Consider the following 22,509-nt stretch of genomic DNA (forward strand, 5'->3'; position numbering starts at 1 on the left):
TTTTCTACTAATTTACTGTCCTGATGAGTTCAAAATAAGCGAATACAAGAAAACTATATAGTTCGGGCATTTAATTAGTTATTCATTTTTCATGAATCTCTCTCTCTCTATATATATACAGTTGTCTAGTCGTTATAAACCTTAATTAGTTTCGGCTAAAGCCTAAGGCAGTGATCTAGACCATGATTTTGAAATTAAAATAACACCCCTCCCCCCCCCCCCGGATCCACATCTTTTATAGGTGGGGCGATCGACTTGCTTATGCAACACATGGCACAATCTAGGTGTTGCTTTGCTTATGCAACACATGGCACAATCTAGGTGTGTTGCTTGGCTTCTCTACTGTTGCTCCAAAATCTATGAATAGTATTTCATTTCTCATTTTGAGGGATGTTTATATATTTGAATTATTAATCTCTCCTCTTTATTATATATATATATAAGAATTTATTTTGTGGGAAAATTCTAACATAGACCCCATTCAATTAAATCTGAACTAATTATATGTCAAATGCAATATACTTGTAGCATGGAGACAGAACCTACTTTCTATCCTTTGTCTCAAGATGGCAGGAGATATTAGTGAAATTGAATTAAATTAGAAGAAAAACAAAATTCAAACTCAAAACTCATAAATATTAAAGTTGAAAAAATATTAATTTATATATGAAATAGTAAAATCACATTCTAAAACCTTCAAGTTGATACTTATCATGTATAAATTAAATATTTTGTTTTTCATAAATTAAAATTACTACTATCTATATATAGCTAGTCCCGTAAGTAGTAATTAGGTGCATGTAAAAAAGGGGTGGCGGGCGGGGAAAGTAGTAAATGAAAGCAGCGTATCTTCCGGCGTGTGGTTGTGGTGGTGGCCCGCCGCCCATATGATGTAAAAAGTGCTTGAGCTTTCGAGAAAAGGTGGTCAGAGGCAGAAGGTGAGGGTGAGGGTGAGGGTGTTTAACATTACGTGAGTTTGCATTTCAGAAGTTGTAAGGGGATTGGTGGCAGCAGAAGGAGACATCACCCATTAATACCTCCCTGCACCTCTCTTCTGCATCATATTCATGCTGTACCTCCACCGCCTGTTCCCTGTTTCACTCTTGTTTTTTTTACGGGCCCGGTAATAATTAAATAAAAATACAAAACTAATGGTTTACTTTTAGAATTGTGAAGAAGATGAAATTCAAGAAACCGGGAATACCATCAATTAGTATACCGCTCTCTCGAAGTTTCGTGTAATTATCTATATATTTTATGTGGTTTAGAAAATTATATTTTATACTTTTGATATTTGCTTCTGTCTAATAAGTTTAAATATTAGTCAAAATTTATCAAATTTACTCATATTAATAAAAAAATTGCATGAAGATTCATATTCACCCATGATTGAATTATTACTGATTTGTTACAGGTCAAATAAATCATTTAATGGCCAAACTATTCTTATATATTGTCGCGCGTTAATACATATAAAGAGATCTATCGTCACCTTATAAGGGTAATTTAGTCATAGAAAAATTATCTAACCTGCAATAAATCAATCGAGAGTAAATATCAATTTTCATTCAATTTTTTTTTTGTTAATATCCATAAATTCAATGAATTTTTTACTAATGAAAAGATCTATTTATTAGAGAAAAATAAACATTCGGGCATTAATTTATATATGGGCATTGATGTTGCAAGTAAACAAATAATTAGATGAGAGATATAGAATATAGGGATAATCCACCCAATCACTTAAAGTAAAACATTGGCTGAGGGCTTGAGTTTCAATATATAGGATGGACAAATAATAAAATTATTTGGTTGGCGAGCCCACTGCCTAACAGAACTCATCCTACCATCCAAACATTGGACTACACAAAGTCAGTCGATTTCTGCTATCCCTTAGGCCCAAATTGTTAAAGTATTTGTATAGCTGTTTGGGTTTGAGAATAGGCGTAGCAGATCTCCAAGAGGGGCATTTGGGAGCTCATCATTTTGAACATGCTTATGATCAACTACTGAAATGTTACTTCAAAAGAATATTGAAATCACAAATAACATTAAGATTTTTTTATTCATCTAATACAAAAGCAATATATATATATATAGACAGAGAGACTCAAAAAGTATAGACCCCGACATATTGCTCAAAAAATATTGTATGTAGTGGTTGCATTGTGTAGAAAAATGTACTATATCCACGCGAATGACCCACATTAACTTTCAATGATATTGAGAATGGAATATCGCATGATTGCTTGGCCACTGAAGGTAGAAAACGTACACATCACATGAAATATTGCTAAAATATTGGATTCAGTGGTTGGGTTGTGTAGACAAATTTACCATAACAAAATGAAGGACCCATATTAACTACCAACGATCTTGAGTATGAAACTACATCGGCTCAATAATTTGTAATAAATAATTATATGTGATGAGTCTTCCACGTGTATCGTGATACAAAAAGTCAGATGAGCAAATGTAATAGTGCGGCATGATTGCTTGGTCAAGGAAGACACAAAAAGTATGAATCGCCTGACATATTGCACCGAATCTAGACTTAGTAGTTGGGTTTTGTAGATAAATTTACTATGACGACATGGATGACCCACATTAACTTCCACCGATATTAAGTACGGAATTGCACTGACTCAATAATTTATAATAAGTAGTTAAATATGATAAGTTTTCCACGTGTATTGTGATACAAAAAGTCAGGCGAGTAAATTTAATAGTGCGGCATGATTACTTGGTCCATGAAGACAAAAAAAGTATAAATCGTCTGACATATTGCTTGGAATCTAGACATAGTAGTTGGGCGGTGTAGATAAATTTACTATAACAACATGAATGACCCATATTAACTTTCAACGATATTAAGTACGAAATCACACCGACTGAATAATTTGTAATAAGTAGTTACATAATATGTCTTCCACATATATCGCAAAAGACATTTATATTCTTTCTGATAATAAATTATCTTTTATTCCGTTTGTTATATAGGACATCCTAAGGCATTTGTCATAATTTTTGGAATTCTTTTACTACTGACTCTTGCAACATTCTTGTCGACGCGATTCTCAAGCTACATTAGCTATTAATTGTAATAATGAATATGTTACATAATTTTTTTCCTATTGAAGTTAAAAGATTCTATGTTTATTTTTGGAGGAGGGAAGTTTAAATTTTTGGAAAATGGAACACAACAAAAATCTTATCACAATATTGGCAGCATATATGGAATTATGAATTAGGTCAGCCCTTCTCGTCTATAATTGTACATACAATACAAGGTAACAAGCATTGCTCATATCCTACCTGGACGCTGCGATTCAAATGTTTCTCCGGTATCACAAACCACAATGAGCTTCAGCAGTTTGTACCCTACTCGTCTAACCGCGGACCAATCTAGCTGACATCTCAACGTACAAACCAAAAGAAGCACACAATTTGGTCATTGCACAATTTCCAACTGTAGATATCTGCTTTCCTCTATCCATTACACGTAACACACACACGTCACGTGACTCTCTCCGGAAACCCGGCCTATAAAAGCGCCCCCAACCCACTGTATTTCTTTCCCACACACACATCAGCAATACAAAACCCGGAAGGTGAAAACCCTTTCTGACGTTGCCCCCCTTCGCCATATATATCTACAGAACCCTGTGTATACATACACTCGTATACTTAAAGCGGTGATACTTGTACGTGCATATGTCCATGTGAGTGATGATCTGAGAAGAAAATTTAAGCCATGTCGATTCGGTTCAAATTCAGGAGCTCGTTGAATTTTGATACGGTGGAGATTGGAGACCGCCCCTCAATTCCCTTGGGAGAGCTACGGGCGAAAATCTTGCGTGGAAAAGTTACTCAACAACAACAGCAAGGGTTTGATCTCGTTTTCTCAGATGCGGTTTCCGGTTTAGGTATTCTTTAATTCCTCAAATTCGCTTTGATTCCGTCTCATTTTATTCAGTTTCAATTTTTTTTTTCTAATCCTTCTCTTTTTATGTCGTCTTAATGTGGTTTTTTTGTTGTGTTTCTTCGGTGCACTGTTATTTATTTATTTATTGTATTCTTGAGTAGCTTCTGCTGTTCATAAAATTTGTTATAATTTACATGAGTTGGTTTTAATTTAATATAGATTTTATTTTTGGAAAATCTTTTGACAGAGTACAAGGGCGATGATTCTCAAATTCCAAGTGGATCCAGCGTAATAGTGAAAAGAGTTCCTTGTGGAAATCCCCCCTCCGATTTGTAAGATACACACATATATATGTATATGAGCTTAATTGTTTGACTGCTTGACTGAATACATTCTTTCTTGGCGAGTTTCTACTGATGCATGCATGTGCATTCACCTATAGCTAACTGTATTCATGTGGCTCTTGCTTGTTTAGGAGTTGTGCCGTTTATTCTTGATGAGATTTTGAGTTGGTTCCTTTTGTATATGCAACAGAATTTATACAAAGTGAAGATTTAGGGAAAAACAACGGTTTGGTGGTCTTGATAGGTGTTCGTAATTGTTCATCATGTAGCTCTGTTGTGTATCATACATCTTTGGTTGCAATAGAATTTGATGATCAACACAATTATGGCAATTGGATGTCGTGTATTGGATCCGTAACTTCCGTGTCCACAGTTTGAAAAACCGTTATGTTTAAATATGCTTCTACTTTGAAGATTGACTATTAATGTTATCTGTTAAGTTCCTTTCTGAGTTCGGTAAATCGGGGGTTTATACTTTAACACGTGTAGGGTGCCAATTGCTAACCCAAAAAGAAGGATCTAGATTTGCTAAATTCAATCTAAAAGATGGTGATTGCCTATTTTGGTAATCTTACATTATTCCGGTGGTTGGGGAACTTACTTTCTGCGCAAAACTCACTTTTGGCTGAATCTATTTTTTTAAATATTACACTGCTCAATTTAACATGGGCATGTTAAAAATTCTCTTGAAGTAAAACCTCAAGATTATCCAAATTAGTTTAGCCAAAATGAACCGATGCTTCTTGTAAAAGAAGAATGAACATGCTCCATTCATTTAATAAATGGAACTAGTTACATGTCCAACGGTAACTGTGAAAGTAAAGACTTTTATGACGTGTTTGCTCCGAGTCTCCGACATGTCTATTGTAAAACAAAATCCTTCTTTGCAATTGGCAGCCAATACTATTCACCTTTGTTTACTGCATGTGTGAAGTTTTGGTATTTCACTGCAAGTTGCTCTCTATTTAGAGTTATTGCTATAACCATGTCGAGCTTTTGGAAATGTAATAAGAAATTTAAGAACATGGATGCATTAATATTAAGTATAGGAATTTATCAATTCCTACATCTCCCCATATTTAACCTATTTTCTGTTGCAATAGATTAGTTTATTGTTACTCTCAGAGCTTAGATATAAGGACTGCTGCAGAATCAAGATTCTCTTTTATCCTTGAAGTTTCACTTACATAAGTGTTTATTTGCTGCAGGTTACCCATTCAAGCTGTAAAGGAAGTTAGGATGAAAGAGTCCCCTAATCTGAATCCAGGGGTAAGCTGTTCTTTAATATTTATTTCATGTCAATGATTTTTTTTTCAAAATCTGCTTTTCGTATTGAAATTGACAACATTTCTTATCTGAAATATCTTGAATCATCAGCATTCGCAAATATGAAATTATGATGCTGTATGCCATCACTTACTGGTGTTGTTTCTTTGATTATGACTTGAATTTCTAGTTTTATGGGGGTTCTGCCAATTTTTCCATTGTGTTTTGTACTAAATTGGACAACCTCTGCTGCAGTTTGTCGTCTGCTTTCCTGATCAATTGGGCATTTTTGTTGTCTGCAGAATGGACCAAGTGATGAATTTTATGACTTCGGTGCTGATTTATGTTCCATGCCTGATCCAAACTTCCCTGACTTCAACCTGGGAATTGATGAGAATAACTTCACTGGTAACAAGGAGGAAGAAGTTGCTGGTTCGAGGTATAATGACTTGTAATGGTTGTGAAAATTATATGATTGTGATTTGCTTGATGTTGGGATTTGGTGATCATTTGCATGAACATGCCTCAGCCTGTGTCTTTAAAGAGCTTTTCTTTTGTGCAAGGCTGCGATGTTGATTAAAATTTTTGGCAACTAATGTCTTTTCCCAGTATTTCTTTTAATATTTGTGTGTAGTTTTTGTTTGAACCTGCATCTGTTTGTACGAAGTGAGGTTTTATGAAAGTTTTCCTACTTGGATTAGTTTCTACTGGAGTGCTGGAGTGACCTACCAGTAGTGTATTGGTGATTTATTGGTGCATCGATTAATTTATTCACCAAGTTTAAAGGAAATGTATTTTCTCAATCACTGATCAAGCAATATAATAGAGAGTTATATGTATCATGAATACCTTCGATGTCTGCGACTGTTTCCTTGTTCTTAATAGGTGCAGGGAGAGGGTAAACTTGGATGTCGTTAATCGTGCAAACACTGGGTGTATATCCTCGACTAGATACTATAATGCAGACATGTTGGACCATTTAGTTAAGTTAGGATATTTACAATGTGTTTGCTTGTTATGGTCTCTGTGGATGTGAGGTAATAAATTATGAGTTCTGCAAATTCTATTTTAGTAATTTATGATTGTTGCTATAGCGGTGTCTCAATACTAGCGTCTGTATCCTCCTCACTTCAATCTGGGTAATCACAGAAAGATATATGCATGTTTAAATTAATGCGTCTGTCGCTTGGATTCATGATTATGTTTGGTAGTACATTTTCAAGTGCAATACCTCTTCATGGTGGTGGGGATGGGGTTGTGGTGCCTTATTTTGTTGTTTGATCCACTTGATTATTGAACATTTGATTTAGATTGTGTATGCTCTCCAGGTTAGACTGTCACAAGCGTGACTTAAATGGCCTTAGTCAAGCAATACCAAGAGGTTTGTTCTGTTTCCATCATCTTTTTTCTGGTTTATCTGTTAACTTGGTTTAACAATGGTGTCATGTCGACCTCAGGTGTTAATCAATCTGGAAACGAGAGAAATACTTTACCGAGAGTTCAGGAGCAGATGAAGTTAAACAAGTAAATAACGTGCTGCTTCTACCCTTTGTATTTTTCTTAAAAGTGTTATTCTTGAGATCTGACATCATTTGTTGGCTATTGAAAGGCTGCCAACATCCAATTTTCTGGCTTTGCAAAGTACTAACTTGCCATTGGAACTGAAATGCGCTCTGTGCACAACTTTCTTCAAGGAGGCTGTGATGATACCATGTTGCCAGCATAGCTTTTGTGAGAAGTGTGAGTTCTTATTTCAGTAATAAGCTGTTTGGACATCCTCACCAGAGCTACTATTTTTCAATCATTACTGCTAATCTCTCAATTTTATCTTCATTCTATCCCTTGGGAGATTTCTCTAGTATTTACCTGAATCATTTATTAAATTGTATTTGCTGGTGTTACTGTAGGTATTCGGCAAGAGCTCACTGAAAATGGGAGGTGCCCAAAGTGCTTTTCTAGCAAATGTAACATAGATAATTTGCTACCTAATCTGTCACTGCGTCAAGCAATTGAGCATTTCCTTGAATCTCAGATGCTTGAGACTGACTTGGAGAAAGCAATGCAGAAATATGTGCCAGGTGATAGCTTATTTTGAGACACATCTTCAGTACTAAATAGAGACTTCACAACACAGTGCATAAATGCTTTCTCCATAAATGCAGATGGTGAATCTGGAATTCATGGTAAGGATGTTTCTTGTGCTTTTACTGTTGTCCCAAGAGAGCTGGAATTGCCTCAGTCATCTTGTGCAACTGGTAAAGGATCCAATCAAGTTTTTATAGAAGCATTCTATGAGCAACAACATCAAAGAAATGTACCATATGGGAACCCTGGTAATAGAGGTATATCTGCTCTTCCATCAGAAAAAGCTAATCAATAGATGCTGTTAGAAGCAAGTACCTCTTCATAATGATAAGCACAGAGGAACTGAAGATTTTGCTCCTTTGGCAGGATTTCAGGGTGAAAATCAACCTGTTATGCCTGAAGCTACTAATGTTCAGGATGAAGGTACTGACCTTAGCTCAATGCTATTATCTCTAGATTGTAGGACATTACTAATATAATTACTTCCATCATTATACATTTGTCATGGCAAACCGCTGCCTTTGGACTAGAGGGTTGTATTAAATTGTTAAGGGAGCCGGTCCTTTACAGAGGTGTACCTTACGGCTAGTAACAATTGTGCTTTGTCTATAAATTATAATTTTCATGTATGAAGAATCATATAATATAAAATGCTATTATCTAAAGAATATTAATGAGATTCCACACTAAAAGCCCATTATAAATTTCTTACTCAAGAAAAGAACCTTGTTCTAATGCCAATGGAACTTGGAGAAGTAACTAGTGGACAGTGAGGATATAGATGAAGGAATCGAGAAGATATTATAGTATGAGAGGGAAATATTGAAGGCCAGATTGTTTGAACTAACTGATCGCTCTGAATGTAAAAAGTTTTAATGACTTCATGAACATCTCTTGCTTTCTATAGCTGCCAAGAGCCACTTCTGTTTTGCTGGCAGGATATATAACTTGAATGGAGCTAGTATGTTTTGTACTATGCAGTGTTTAAAGTAGTCTTTGTTACCAAATTATTCCCTGTGATAATTTTTACTGTCCTCCAGTTTCCTGTTCCTCACATAATCCAATTTCACTGCAGCTGATTCTAACACCACAAGAAAAGGAGGGTTTTGGATGGACTCTGGAGGTAAGCAATGCTATCTTAACAGATGTAAACGCTGTAACTAATAGTTGCATTTTGATATCATTTCTGACATCTGCTGTGGTGCTGCTATTTTCAGGTGATAGAAATTTATGCGGTCTTGGTGGACACAGAAAGGTAAATTCAGATACTGGATCTAGTAATAAATGTCTGTGTGTTCTTGCTATATAAAGGCTTCTACGTGTAGAAACCTAATTAAAATCTGCTGGGACCAGCACCTGTTTTAGCCGCAAAACTTTAAAAGGAAAGTTTGAAAAGTCCAAAATCCTTTCTGTATTGTTTTTTTCGGTTTGTGAATAGAAAAATATTCTGTATGTAGTTTTTTCTATCTCATCTCAGATTTCCTCTCTTTTCTTTCTTGAGCTATTTTTGTTTTCATGGAGCAGTCTAGATTTGGAATTGGTAAAGGTTTTACGGAGTTCATGCAGAAAATCTTTATACAGGTGACATGTCATGCTTCTGAAGTTATATTGATTTGAATTTACCTTGTTGGAATTCAGGGGCCTCGTAACTGCTACACATGTGGTTCTCCTGACCATCTCATGAGAGACTGCCCTATTTCCAATCCAAATCCAGTGTTTCAACCAGGTAGTCTCAAATATATTTCTTGTTCTATTGACATTTGCAGATGCTTATTTAGTTAATCATTTTAGGAAATGGAGCGTTTCATGGAGGCATGCCAGGCTATGCACCACCATACTGGAATGCCTCTTCATTGCCTCCCTTTAGACCGTATGCAAATATGTATAATAACCCTGCGATGATGCCCTTCAATGCATCTATGGTCCCAGTTTCACATTTTGCTGTTCCTTCCTACATTCCTTCCATGTGCAGCCGTCTGCCTGGCCCTGGGTAGGTTTAATGACTGTTTCTGTCATCTTCAAGTTGACACTTGCAAAAATAATATATGCAGATCTTGACACCAAGTGCATCTTGCAGTGGGAATATGAGAATGGGCAATATGGGACCCCCTCGCCATCCTGATCACATTGTGCTTCAACATTGTGAAAATAAAAGGAAGCATTCAACTGAAAATCAAGAAAGGTAATTTAACTATTAAACACAGTGGAGAGTATGGTTGGCACTTGGCAGGAAGATCTACTCTCTCTCTCTCTCTATCCCCCTGCCCTCTTCCGCTCCTGCTTTGTGTGTATCTTGCTCCGTTCCCTGCATGATTCTGAGGAAATGACAAAGTGGAAGTGAGTTATATGTGGACTAATCTATGTAGTAAATAGAATAACATACTTTGAGATCCTGTGTTTCTGCTTTCTATCACAAGTCTTATGTGTTTACTGCAAATTTTTGCAGCAACTTCCTAATTATTTTCTTTTTACTTTAAAAATACTATCTAAGAGGTGATTCAGATTTGTTCTAATCTTACCAGTTATTCAGTTACATGTCAGTAACTAGTTTATGTCAACAACTATAGTGATTGCAACTCTGCAAGCTTTCATGACAGTGTTGCGATTGATTTCTTTCTCTACATAGATGCTCTTCTGTGTTATTTTCTCTTCATCAAGAGGATGTTAAAGTTTACTTGCTTGTTCATCTTTACAAAATTGTTCTCACTCTTCCCCTGTTGGGCATTTCACTTTCCTTTTTATTTACTCCTGGTAATTTTGGGGTTTTGATAAAATTTCTAATGGAGGCTTTATGCATCATCAGAGAACAATTTTCTGAGGAAGAGGATGATTCGCCAGAATACTATCGGCTCAAAAGTCCGGAAAAATCACATGATTATAAATCACACAAAGACAAGGAACGGAGCTTGAGTCACTCTGGTGATAACTCAGCCCGAAGACTGGGGAGGAAAACTCAGCATGACAAGTATATGCATTCTGATGCCCGCTATGTTGATGAGAGACATGAGAAGGGTTCCCGCTCATCTTTTGATGGAAGAGACAAGAGGCCAAGTCATGTTGAGAGGTCAAATTCGGGCAATGAAGATCTGCCCATAAGCTCTGACCGGCATAGTGATGGGATCCACAAGCATCATCATGGAGTGTCAAAGAAGTACCATGAGAGAAGGGGACATGTTGACAGTGATTCAAGTTTGGGTCGTAAGTCGACCCTAAAAGATGTTAAAAGAGTTGAGTCTGATGTCAGAGGTTCTGATAAAAATCGTAGGAGTTATCCAGAGCCTGGTTTTGAGCCTAGCTCACCTGTTGACCGGAGGGTTGGACATAAAGAGAGGGATACAGGCCATGATTCTAGACATGCCAAGCATAGCACAAAGCACCCAAGAGAACAAAAGCATGATGATAGGTGGCAGATGATCAATGGCGCTGGTGAGGACCGCAAAGATGAATATCGTTACCATAAGCGAAGAGCACATTGAAACAAGTTCGTGGCATGAATTTTGAGGTAAAACTGTACATGAAGTTGCGATGAATGGATTTACTGATCCATCTGCTACCGTTTGAATAGGTACTTGGTATCAACTTGTAGTTATAGCTGTATCTTAGTCATGTCGAGAGTCTTTTATACTTAAAGGTTGATACTACATATTTTAATACATTTAGGCTGAAGGCAGCTCTAACTTAGAAATTACTACAGAAATTTTAGATTGGTTTACCTATTAGAATTAACACCATCTGGTATAATATCTTTTGTTGATTAATCCTGACTAACCTTCTTCCATTGTTCAATGTGAGGTTCAGATGCTAGCAAAAAGCTTTTGCCAGAGCTCTGGCAATTGAAAATATTATTTGGAAGTTTAAATTTCTCACTCAATCGATCTATGCGCAGAGGTATAGCTGCTGATGAAGGTATGTTTTCTAGAATCGCAGGTCATCTACCGTTGTCTGCATGCTAGTAAGTTGGAGCCCACTATCTTCACTCTTCTAGGTCCTCCATGTTTTGCTTGTTTATTTTAATTCTGAATTGGGGTTTGGGTGGGGTGGGGGGGAACTGAATAATGAACACAAACGCGTATTAAGATGTACAATCTGTTCAAATCTGGTTTAACTTGATGGCAAAGAATCAATTTTTGGAGGATATTACTATGTCTGAATCTTGGATTTTAGTGAGGAAACTATACGGAAAAGGTTTTTCCGGTACAATTTGATTCTTTATTTTCGGCAATTGTTCTTGTCGCTAAAATCCAAGTTCCAAACATAGCGTAATATCGTACGGAGATTTATCTTGTGCTTACGCTAATGGGTTTACTAGGGCAGGATGACTTGGGATGGGAATTTACTTGTGTTATTCAAGTCGCATGTGATGGGTCTTTTCGTGCATAAATCATTCCCGAAACTCTGTAAATATAAATAAGTTGCACATGATTGTGATTCCATGTCATTTCTTCCCGTATTCTGAAGTCACGTTGTGTCGGTCATGTTTATTGCATTTTGAGTGACCGATCAAAAAGCATTTGCCCGTGAAAGTTGTCGGTCATGTTTAAAAGCATTTGTCCATGAAAGTGGTGAACGTACATTTGCATCATCATTGGTTATAAAAAGCTTTGTGTTGTCAAAAGTCATATCCGCGATTAGTGGGTCTCATCTATTAAAGAAGGAAATAAAAAATGAATTCCTTTTCTTGTCTATTACGAGTAGTCTTCATATGCATGGGTGTGTCGGCATTCTTTCCAGCGCCCCAGCCGGATAAGAGTTGAGCATTCATGCACCGCATATTCTTCATGCACTGCACCTTATGTTTAAAAGAATATGGTTCCCGTAACTAGTTGGTTACGGCATTAATCCAAAGCTGAAAAGGGTAAGCAATATGTTGGAAGACAAGTTAGTTGTTTCAAATCTATTAGTCCATAATAAGACATCTCACAATCTAAAAATGGTTTCACTTTGTTAAGGGTTTTGGTATGAAATTGGACAAAATAAATCATTCACCTACAAAAGCCTCATGGCGAAATAACAAATATGTAAAATCTGAGATAATCATGTGACTATTCTGCCTTAACGGTTGAAGACAATGAACAATGTAAAGGATAATATTAACCAGCTTATAAAGAAGTATCCCACCAGTTTTGTCGGCCCTTCATCCTCTGGCTCCTGCAAAAGGAAATTGCATCAGACGTACTTGTAAGAAACGTATTACCAAAAGCTTGCATGGAGATGACGGGCGGCCTCTAACAAACTACTGGACAACTTTTGAGACATAACACTGTTTGAAATACAAATCACATGGTAGTCCGGAGGACATGACCCGAACCTTTACTATGGAGGCTTGGACAGATTCACAGACTGAATTTCCGCACCATTGACGACTATGAAAAATGGACAGTCCGATTGATGGGTTGAAATCTTGTACCATTAACGAATGCGGGAAATGGGACACTGTGGTTGGTATGTTAAGATATTTGTTGGGTGGCTAAGAACTAGTAATAAACCGGATCAAGCCGTTGGTATGTTAAGATATTTGTGGGGAGCCTAAGAACAAGTAATAAACCAGATCTTGATCGTATATGGAGTGAACCGAAAGTAGAAATCCGACACAAAATAGTTACTAAGAACAAATTAGAATTGCACCAAACTCAAATTTGTTGGTTTCGCTGCCGTCCTCTAGAGTACAATACGGGTAAAAGACCGCTTACGCTTAGAGAATTGGACCGGAAATGGCAGCCTCTAGAGTACAATACGGGTAAGACCGCTTACGCATAGAGAATTGGACCCGTAAATGAACAAACGCTTGAGATATTCTATACGGGTATGTGGGGGAGCGGAACGGAGACTTTACCCGAGGAGGAGGTTCTTCTGTCGGAGTTTGAGTAATGTCGACCTCAAAAGGCCACATATATCTATCTGGTTTCCCACTCCTAGCCAAGCTCCAATCATACAGCCTCCTTTCCTCCACCGATGATAGTATAGAATGTGATTGCTGTCCAAAACAAAATAATTGTTGTGCCAAAACAGAGCTCAAATTCATCAAATACTTAAGAATAACTTCTTAGATACTGATTTACACACACCTTGAGGAGGTCTAGCTCCTTGCTGAGTTCTTCCTCAGCTAGCCCTTTATCCATCACCTCTGCTACTTTGTTCTTATACGCAACATTAACCTGGAGTATGTATAAAAACATACATATATATAAGCAGTATACATTTCAGCGGGAAATCAGTCAGTAGTAACGAATGTTGACCTGATCGTACGAACATCCAGTCCCAAGCCCTAGCATCCCGTAATGATCCGTATCCGATATTGCTGCACCTCTAAAACAGAACATCGTCAATAATCCTCCCAAAACTAATCATCAAAAACCAAAAAAGAAAGATAATTAGTCACCGATGCCACGCAAAGCTTTCTCCACATTAAGAGCTGATATAAGCGACGGAGGTCCTCTCGGGAGCTCCGCGGGAATCTCTGCTGACTCGGCATTAGTCGCCGTAGCACTTTCGTCACTGGAATTCTTGATGACCAGTAATCTTCTGCGTTGCTTTATCGCACCATAATACGTCGGAAACCGATAATTTCTGGAGGAAACGCGATTCTGTGTGGCAATATAATATGCGGTACTGGCGCCAGTAGTTGACGATGCAGCAGCCATGACTGGTGGTGTGTGTGTTGATGGAATGTGTGAGTATAGGTGGGTGTATGAATGGTCTTTGTTTTTGTTTGTTGAGAATGGATAGACCGATGACCTCTTGTTGCCAAAGAAATGCTATCCCCAGCTTTCGGCTTTTCTTACCACGTCACAGGAAATGCCGCTAATAGTACAGTCCAAGAATAACTTTTACCTTTTCTGTTTGGGAACTCAAGAACTAGTGCCCTCCACCAGATTGCCTACATATAAGATAGAGAAGGTTAGGCCTTCTAATTTCGACTATATATATGTATCACATAAATTATAGTAATCTGTAAAACTAACCAATTAATTTAATTGATCTCTTGATGAACTTTAAGCAAATATAATTTCTTTATTTGCTAACAATATGGCAGCGAGAAGGTTAAGATTTCTTTTTTGAAAAATATTAGATGACAAAACTTATAACAAATTAGAGTTAAATACATTTTGTTCCTTGAGCTGTAATTTAAGTCCCAACCACCCCTTCTTAAAAATGGTGCTTGGATTTAGTTGGAGTATAAAGTAATGAATTAAGATGTTAGGGTATAATGAGTGAAATTGAGAGTTGAGTTACTCGTTTCTTATGTTGAAGAAAGAAATTGAAACAGAAGGTAGATTGTAAATCTCCAAATAATAAAATAGAGTTGTTTTTAAGGAAAAGTTAGATTTTCCTAATGGGGTAGCTCTCAATTTGTAGGCAAACCTTGATTGGTTGGATAAGAATGAATACTTCACGGATATGGGGGAGTGTTCTCGTGGATTCGATGAAGCATCACAATAGTTAGATAAGATTAAATCTCTTATAATTTGATGGAAGGTTATCTCTTAGCAAATGGAGATCCGCAATTCTCATGGGCGGTTGGAATCTATTGCAAATGAGAGCACGTATCTTTTGAAGATAAGGATATCTTCTACAAATTCTGGCAAAGTATTTAAGGAGATATCTTTCCTCAATTAGAATTCAAAGACTTTAAAATTCGAAGCTTACTTCTGGCTGAAGGTACCACATGTTTCTGTTGAGGTGGACTTTTATATGATTTTATGGGGTGTGGAGCTCAGAGCTTTCTATGTGTATACCACCTAGGTTACGCGTCACGTGATATGAATTTCTACTTTGGCTAGGGGATTTCAAGCTTCTAAGCATCTCTGTAGCCCTAGGGGCCTTCTGGAATCTTGGCCACTTGGACCTCTAACTTCCAGGCACTACTTCCTGCAGGATTCTTTAAGGGTTTTATTCGGACTAAACTTTTTGGTGGCATGATGGCCCTTGCCCGAATTGGGCCTTGTAGGGCCACTTTAGGCTCTTACATTCTCTTTTTCTTTTTTTATTTTATTTTATTTTATTTTTTATTTTGATTTGAATCATTTAAGCCTCCTTGAGCTAGGCCATTTTTATTAATATTAACTAAAATTTTTATTTTTTTCCTTCTAAATGCTGCCAACTTTGCAACAGTTACTTGGAAGAATATATAGGTTTCTTGCACTAATTACATAGTATCATCACAACATATGCAAATTAGATAAGACGATCATAGATTTTAAGTCATATGATGGAGATAGGATTAATATTTAAATGTTCCAAACGACCCTAAAACATGGGTTCTTACTAATTAGAAAAAAAAAAAAAAAAATTTTGGTCCATTGACCAGAAGTGGTGAAATTCTTGATCTAGACCCATTTGAAAATAGTATTTCAGGGTTGTAATTTTTAGAAAATTACAATGTTAATCCAAACAATCATATATTTTGGCTGGAATTACTCAAATGGGTCCACAAAATCGTAAAAAATTGAGAATTTTTCACTATTTCAGCTATTTTTACCTATATAGATTAAGATAATTCGGGTCTTTTTGACAGGACAAGAGTGATGTATTAAAATGAATCCAAACAAAACTTAAGCAATTTCACAAATATGTTTGTTTCTTGACTATATCTCAAGGGTTCAAGAAAAATACTAAGATCAAACAACTAAAAAATTAAAATGTAGGTATTACGTTTCTCAAAAGAAGTTGTTGATTGAAAGAAAAATTAAGAATGAATATCTCAGTCCTTTTCTTTTTCTTCTTCTACGTACAAAGAGAAAATGAAGTGTGAGTCTGTAAACTAGGTTTCTTCTTCTTCTTCTACGGATATAGAGAAAAAACAAATGTCTTTCTTTCTTATGCTTTAATTACTAACCATCACCGTAAAGGCATATAATTAAATAGGATTAAATGCAATTTTCGTCCTTTAATTACAACCCAATCCCATTTTAATTCTTTATCTTTCTAGGGTTTGGATTTGGTCCTCTATATATGTAATTGAATTGCTCAATTTTAAGACTATTTTGGCCGGATAAATACTCAACCCGCCAAAAATTTACCCGTGGCTCCTACGTGGACACTTAAATTGGGGCTGGGGCCTCATTAGTTGACATTTAAATGACTTGGAAAATTTTTAAATTAAAAACAAAATAAAATTACATGGCTTCTCAGTGACGTGGAAAAAGAAGCAAAACACTCTCAGCAAACACAACACCTCATACGCTTTTTATAAGAGAAAGCAACAGCCCCATTTCCCAAATGAAGAACCTTAATCTCGATTTCACTCTTCTCTCTACTTCTCTCTCTAAAATTCCTTGAATGTCCGCTGTTACAAGTTCGAACGAGTGTCATTGTGGAAGACCCACAGTGATGCAAATGGCATGGACGAACGAGAACCCGGGGAAAGGTTTCACTCATGCCGGCAATACAAGGTAAGAAAACTCACCTTGGTTTGGAATTTCTCTAAAAAAATTCTTTTTTGCTGTGTTTAAAGAGTTAATTTTTGTGGTTTTTGGCAGAGAGGAGGGTGTAGGTTTTTTGCATGGGAGGATCTCCCAATGTGCCAAAGAGCTAGGGCCATTATTCCAGGTTTGTTGAAGAGAATAAATGGCCTGGAAGCAGAGGTTGAAGTGCTGAGGAAGAGAAACAAGAAAAATAAAAAAATCTTTGTTGGTTTAGCTTTGCTTTTGATGATTTTGTGTTGGTTGTTGAAATAGGTAGGTAAATTTTGTGTTGTTGTTGCTGTTGTAGTAGAAGGAAAATATTCCTTTGCAATTATCGAATGTACAAGTGTATTTGGTTTTGATTTGAAATGATATTTGGTAATGTACAAGTGTAAATTTTGTGTTGTTGTTGCTCTTTTTGGAGTTTAGGTTTTATGGAACCTGAAATGTAGAATCTGAAATAATTGAAAAACTGGAATGAAACATCTAAAAAAATGAAAAACTGGAATTAAACATCTGCAACAATTGAATTGAACATCTGTAGTAAAAGAGCAAATTTTCATTTCATTGACTTGAGAATGACACAAGGTTCACAATGATGGGAATTGAGCAACTTTTCATTGTTTCTGCAAACATATGTGCAGAAATAAGAGCAAAAACAAAATGAGCTGTGAACTTTTTGCAATCAGCTTTACTTACATAAAAAAAGAGCATAAACAACAAAATACACTTGTCAACCTAATGAACTAATCTGGCTTAAATCTAAAAACTTTTGTCCTCCATATTTGATTATTGCAACACGGTTTCCTTGTGGTGCTCTTGATGTGTTGGAAAAAACTGGTAATCCTTGGCTGCCAATCATAGGTGGAGGTGCTCGAATTTAAACTCTAGGTTGTAAGGTTAAGTGCTGGTTTGATTGTTGCAGTTGTTGATACATTGATGGACCTTTCTTGTATACTGGAGCTGCTGCAACTTGAGACTCTTGTTGTGTGATACATGGATCAACAGTTGGTTCATCCATGGGATCTTCTTCAGGGGGCAAAGGTGGAAGAATGGTAGCACCTTGTGTTTCCTCTTATCCATCTGTTTGCAGTCGTAAGTTCAAAAAAAACTGTAGAAACTTAAACTTACAGTTGAGTTTGCCATATGTTTGCCAACTTGAGTTTCTTGTGCTGCTTTCTTCTTTCTCTTGGCATCCTGTTACATTAACTCAAAAGGTATTAAAATAGACATTCAATTCATGTTATAAGTACATTTTCAGATATTATTTCTTACTCTAACATTTGGGCCATATGTATTAATTGCTGCTTCAGGTGTGACGTCCGTAAAATTTTTCACGTAATTGGGAAACTAATTGGTAATTATTAAAAATTTAAATTTAATTAGTAAATAAATTATAGATTGAATTTGGAATATAATAACACTTGAACGGACTAAATTGGAGTTCGTTATAATATTTGGGGCAAATTATAGTAATTAAGAAATTAGAAAGGACGTGATTGGTATTTTAAGAAAAGTTTAATTAAATATATAAAATAATAATAATACTTTATATATATAAATAGTATATATATATCTATGTGTGTAATAAGGGAGGAGAGAGAGAGTTTGAAATGGAGGCGGTGGGGCCTCTCTCTCCACCCAATTTTAATTTAAAACACATACACTACACACATACACATAATATACAAATTCACACACACTCATACACACACAGTAACGCACACACCCATTTCGGAAAACAGAGGAACGGAAATTGTAATTTAATTTTTATTAATTTATATAATTATATTATTTAATTAGTCCATTTAGTAAATGTTGATTATATTGAGCGGTAAACTATTTACCCGGAGTATTTTATAATTTTGGCTATTTAAATTAGTGTCAAATTAAATATCACAATTGCTATAAAAATGATATAGTTGGGCAAATAAATTATTTAATTTGTTAGATTTAATTATCCTTATAGTTAATTTACACAATTCCATCGGAACGATTAACCAAATATGTAATTCTATGTATTATTGCTTAATTAAATTGTATAGCAACGGTAAATTGACAGAAACAAATATGTAATTCTATGTATTATTGCTTAATTAAATTGTATAGCAACGGTAAATTGACAGAAAATTCATAAAAATATTTCGGAAGTTATATTTTAGAAATATTATGTTATTAGTGAGGAAAAATGAGGTTTCGGTGGTAATGTAATTTACGAATGTTATTAAAAACGATAGTTATAAATATATATGGGGTTTGATTAAATGAATTCTTATGAATTAGTTGATAAATTAAATATATGTTTGAGAAGTTTAGAAAATATAGTCATTTATAAGAAAGTGGAACATAGGTTTGGACTTTAATATAAATAGAATATTAAAAGACTGGTGGAAAATGTACGAACATTATATAATATTTTATTTAGAGTTTATGATATTCTATAAATATATTAATTATACGTATAACATTCTATTATAGGACGTGACGACAAAGTAGAGGGTTGAGCAGTCCCTCGTAAACCGAAGCATTTTGGGATATAAGGTAAGTATAGCTAATTGGATTTATATATATATATGTGTAGTATTATATATATTATATATATTGATTTCTTGGATGCGAACGTGGATTTGGCTTTATATTATTATGCTTGACTTTCGTATATTGATTGTTTGTATAATTAGTTGTGGATTATTTGTTAGATTATCATAATATTGGTAAAATTGTTACTATGTAATATGTGATGATAATGTAGAGATATGCGGGATATGATTATGTGATAATCATATAATTGATTGTTGATGAAATCAAATTGGGAGTTGTTGAGGAAGTGATTATTATAAAGAAAAGAATGGTGATCGTGAGTTGAAATAAAATATGATGCTTACCTAGTTGGGAACACAGTCAATGGTTTATGAAAATGTGATTGATGATGATATGATTGATATTGAGATATGAAAAATATATGATTTAAGCTAGGTACCATGGCGCGTAGGGTACCGGGGTATTCCGGGGCAGCAGGGAATATCCTGTGCTGTTAGCTACACACTGGGGTGGTGTGGGGGTACCATGTTTGTTGTGATGTCCTATACTATATTGCTACACAGCTGAAGTAAAAGAGTGTGGGGATATCACACAACGGGTATCCTGTGCTGTATATGATATGATGATGGCCGGCGAAACCATTGACTGATGTACTCCAGCTAGAGTAAGTGGGGCCCTTAGCTAAGAAGTGATAATGAAAGAATATTATGTCGTGGATTAATTTACAGTTGTGAGTATGTATTACTACTTGTATCTGATGTTGCTGTATGACGAATGACTATTGTCGGTGTGACTGCATGTATGTGAATCTTTGTCTTTGTATAAATATATATAGACTGATTAGCTATACTTATTGAGTAGGCAGCTCATTCCTTGCCACGTACTTTTCAGGGAATAGGTCACACTGACTAGCTACAGTGGACTTTGAGCTGTGCTGTCGTTCTTATTAGGTGGGTCAGCCGTGACTTCTGAAGCCAGAGTTTTTGATTGTTGGGTTGTTAAATATTCTGGTCTTTTATCGGGATTTGTGTTTAAAGTTGTGGTATGATTTTTCTTGAGGTTATGTACACGAGAACATGTAGTGAGGGTAAATATTACTTTTGGTGGTATATATTATCTTTTGTGATATATAATATTATATTGATAAATTAGAATTTATTTTACGAGTTGAAAGAGAATTACTTATAGAATGAGTTCTGATTAAAGAAAGGATGAAATAGTAATAAATAGATGTAGCGAGTAGGGGGTGCTACATCAGGAGTTTTCTTCTTTATCTTGGAAGCCTATTAAAATAGAAAAGCATTCCAAAATGCAGAAATCATTAAAATGGAAAAGCAATCCAAAATGTAGGAATAATTAAGATCATGCAGTGTAATCATGCTTTCTTACTCGAGTATTAGTACTTGTGTCTTCTGTGTCAGTACTTGGGCCTTGTGTGTTGATTCTTGGTTCAGGCATCTGCAAAAGTAAAGGTTAAAACTGAATTAAAATATAATTATTACATTTGCAAAACAGAAAACTGAAAAAAAAAAAAAAACTGCAAGTTTTTTTAACCTCTTGTGTTGGAAATGATACTCTTTCTGGACACTTGGCTGTATTACGCCCAAGTTCCCCACATGTTCTGCAGTGAATTGTGGTCTGATACCTTTTGAGCTTTTGCACTTGTTTCTTCTTGCTTTTCTTTTTGTTCTTCAATGTAGGCTCATCACTTTCTCTTCTTCTTGCCTTTGGAGGCCTCCCTGCACCCCTTCCAAAGTTGGGTGGTAGAGGAGAAATTATGCAAGACTCAGACCACAAGGCCACATGACTTAGGTTGTATGGCAGGGTTATACACTCTCCTATAAGTCTCAACTGTGTAACATCCGCCACATAAATCTCAACTGTGTAACAATTAGCACCCTCAGTCCCCTTTCCCACACCCATATCCACATCCACATATATTGACATCTCTCTAACTTTTTTAAACCTCTTATATTGCCTTTGGAAATTATTGATATCAATCAACAATTTAAACCCTTTGTTAAGAAGTATATAGAACCTTCTACCCCTTATTATCCCAATACTATCACATATAATATTCAATGTCTCCATACAACACTCTTTAGGCAAAACATAGTTAAATTTACTGACACTACCCCCTATATACTTTCCTTCGGGAACATGTGTGGCTACACCATCATAGTGCACAGAAAGTGTAATAGAATCACTTTGAGGGTCTGTACAATATTTAAAAAAAAAATAACATAGTCATTCAACAGTAACAGTAACAGTACGTACAGAGCATTATTTTAAATATATAAATCATAAAAAATATGGACCACAAGCAATAAACAATATCTGAAAAGAGACAACACATGCCAACCATATACTAAACAAAAAACATTCTGGGACCACACGCAATAAACAACACAAGCAATAAACAACAAAAAGGCGGAGGAAAAACAACAAATAACTCATAAAACAATAAAAAAAAAAAAACCAACTTTAAAACATAGAAAACTTACGGTACATAGGCGGAGGCAAGCCCAAGTGACGCTTTGGCCATTTCATCACCATCGTGGACCAGATTTTCGTCTGATTTTTGGGGATTGCGTGAGTGTTTCGATTTGGGGGAGACGGGTTTTAGGAATTTGGGGATTTCTATCTATTGAATCGTGCGTGCTGAGTGTTTAGTGTGTTTGTTGAGTGTTTTGCTTCTTTTTCAATGTTTTTTAATTCAAAAATTTGTCAAGTTATTTAAATGTCAACCAATGAGGCCCCAGCCCCAATTTAAATGTCCACATAGGAGCCACGTGTAAATTTCCGACGGGCTGGGTATTTTTTCCGGCTAAAATAGTCCTAAAATTGAGCAATTCAATTACATAGGGGACCAAATCCAAACCTGAAAAAGATAAAGAACTAAAATGGGATTGAGCTATAGTTAGAGGAGAAAAATTACATTTAA

At 35.7% G+C, this 22,509-nt stretch overlaps 2 protein-coding genes across 3 annotated transcripts; one reads left to right on the plus strand and one right to left on the minus strand.

The window, feature by feature from the left end:
- On the plus strand, nucleotides 3,586–11,378 carry LOC105164616 (E3 ubiquitin ligase PQT3-like). The gene is made up of 16 exons (XM_011083305.2): nucleotides 3,586–3,926; nucleotides 4,173–4,257; nucleotides 5,478–5,538; nucleotides 5,838–5,974; nucleotides 6,864–6,916; nucleotides 6,993–7,059; nucleotides 7,145–7,275; nucleotides 7,443–7,613; nucleotides 7,698–7,877; nucleotides 7,987–8,043; nucleotides 8,696–8,743; nucleotides 8,838–8,875; nucleotides 9,259–9,346; nucleotides 9,412–9,610; nucleotides 9,698–9,802; nucleotides 10,424–11,378. Exons 1-16 carry the CDS (start codon nucleotides 3,755–3,757, stop codon nucleotides 11,094–11,096), a joined length of 2,265 nt encoding a protein of 754 aa, XP_011081607.1. The 5' UTR covers nucleotides 3,586–3,754; the 3' UTR covers nucleotides 11,097–11,378.
- On the minus strand, nucleotides 12,541–14,487 carry LOC105164617 (NAD(P)H-quinone oxidoreductase subunit U, chloroplastic). 2 transcript variants are annotated; one of them, XM_011083309.2, is made up of 5 exons: nucleotides 14,000–14,483; nucleotides 13,857–13,918; nucleotides 13,686–13,775; nucleotides 13,454–13,594; nucleotides 12,541–12,768 (listed from the first exon to the last, which is right to left on the minus strand). In XM_011083309.2, the coding sequence occupies exons 1-5, from the start codon at nucleotides 14,259–14,261 to the stop codon at nucleotides 12,673–12,675; spliced, it is 651 nt and encodes a 216-aa protein (XP_011081611.1). In that variant the 5' UTR covers nucleotides 14,262–14,483; the 3' UTR covers nucleotides 12,541–12,672. The 2 variants fall into 2 exon arrangements, with proteins under 2 accessions (XP_011081611.1, XP_011081609.1); XM_011083307.2 differs by lacking the exon at nucleotides 12,541–12,768 and having other exon boundaries at nucleotides 12,776–13,594; nucleotides 14,000–14,487.

This window comes from Sesamum indicum, linkage group LG6 (assembly GCF_000512975.1).
Source record: "Sesamum indicum cultivar Zhongzhi No. 13 linkage group LG6, S_indicum_v1.0, whole genome shotgun sequence".
Classification (NCBI taxonomy): domain Eukaryota; kingdom Viridiplantae; phylum Streptophyta; class Magnoliopsida; order Lamiales; family Pedaliaceae; genus Sesamum; species Sesamum indicum.

Bases quoted from the DNA above. Each gene is read 5' to 3' on its own strand.
- LOC105164617 (XM_011083307.2), bottom strand. From the start codon at position 14,261: ATGGCTGCTGCATCGTCAACTACTGGCGCCAGTACCGCATATTATATT. The intron at 13,919-13,999 runs GTGACTAATTAT...TTAGAGGTGCAG, and splicing joins GAAAGCTTTGCGTGGCATCG to CAATATCGGATACGGATCAT. The intron at 13,776-13,856 runs GTCAACATTCGT...TACATACTCCAG, and splicing joins CTGGATGTTCGTACGATCAG to GTTAATGTTGCGTATAAGAA.
- LOC105164616 (XM_011083305.2), top strand. From the start codon at position 3,755: ATGTCGATTCGGTTCAAATTCAGGAGCTCGTTGAATTTTGATACGGTG. The intron at 7,276-7,442 runs GTGAGTTCTTAT...GTGTTACTGTAG, and splicing joins GCATAGCTTTTGTGAGAAGT to GTATTCGGCAAGAGCTCACT. The intron at 9,611-9,697 runs GTAGGTTTAATG...TGCATCTTGCAG, and splicing joins AGCCGTCTGCCTGGCCCTGG to TGGGAATATGAGAATGGGCA.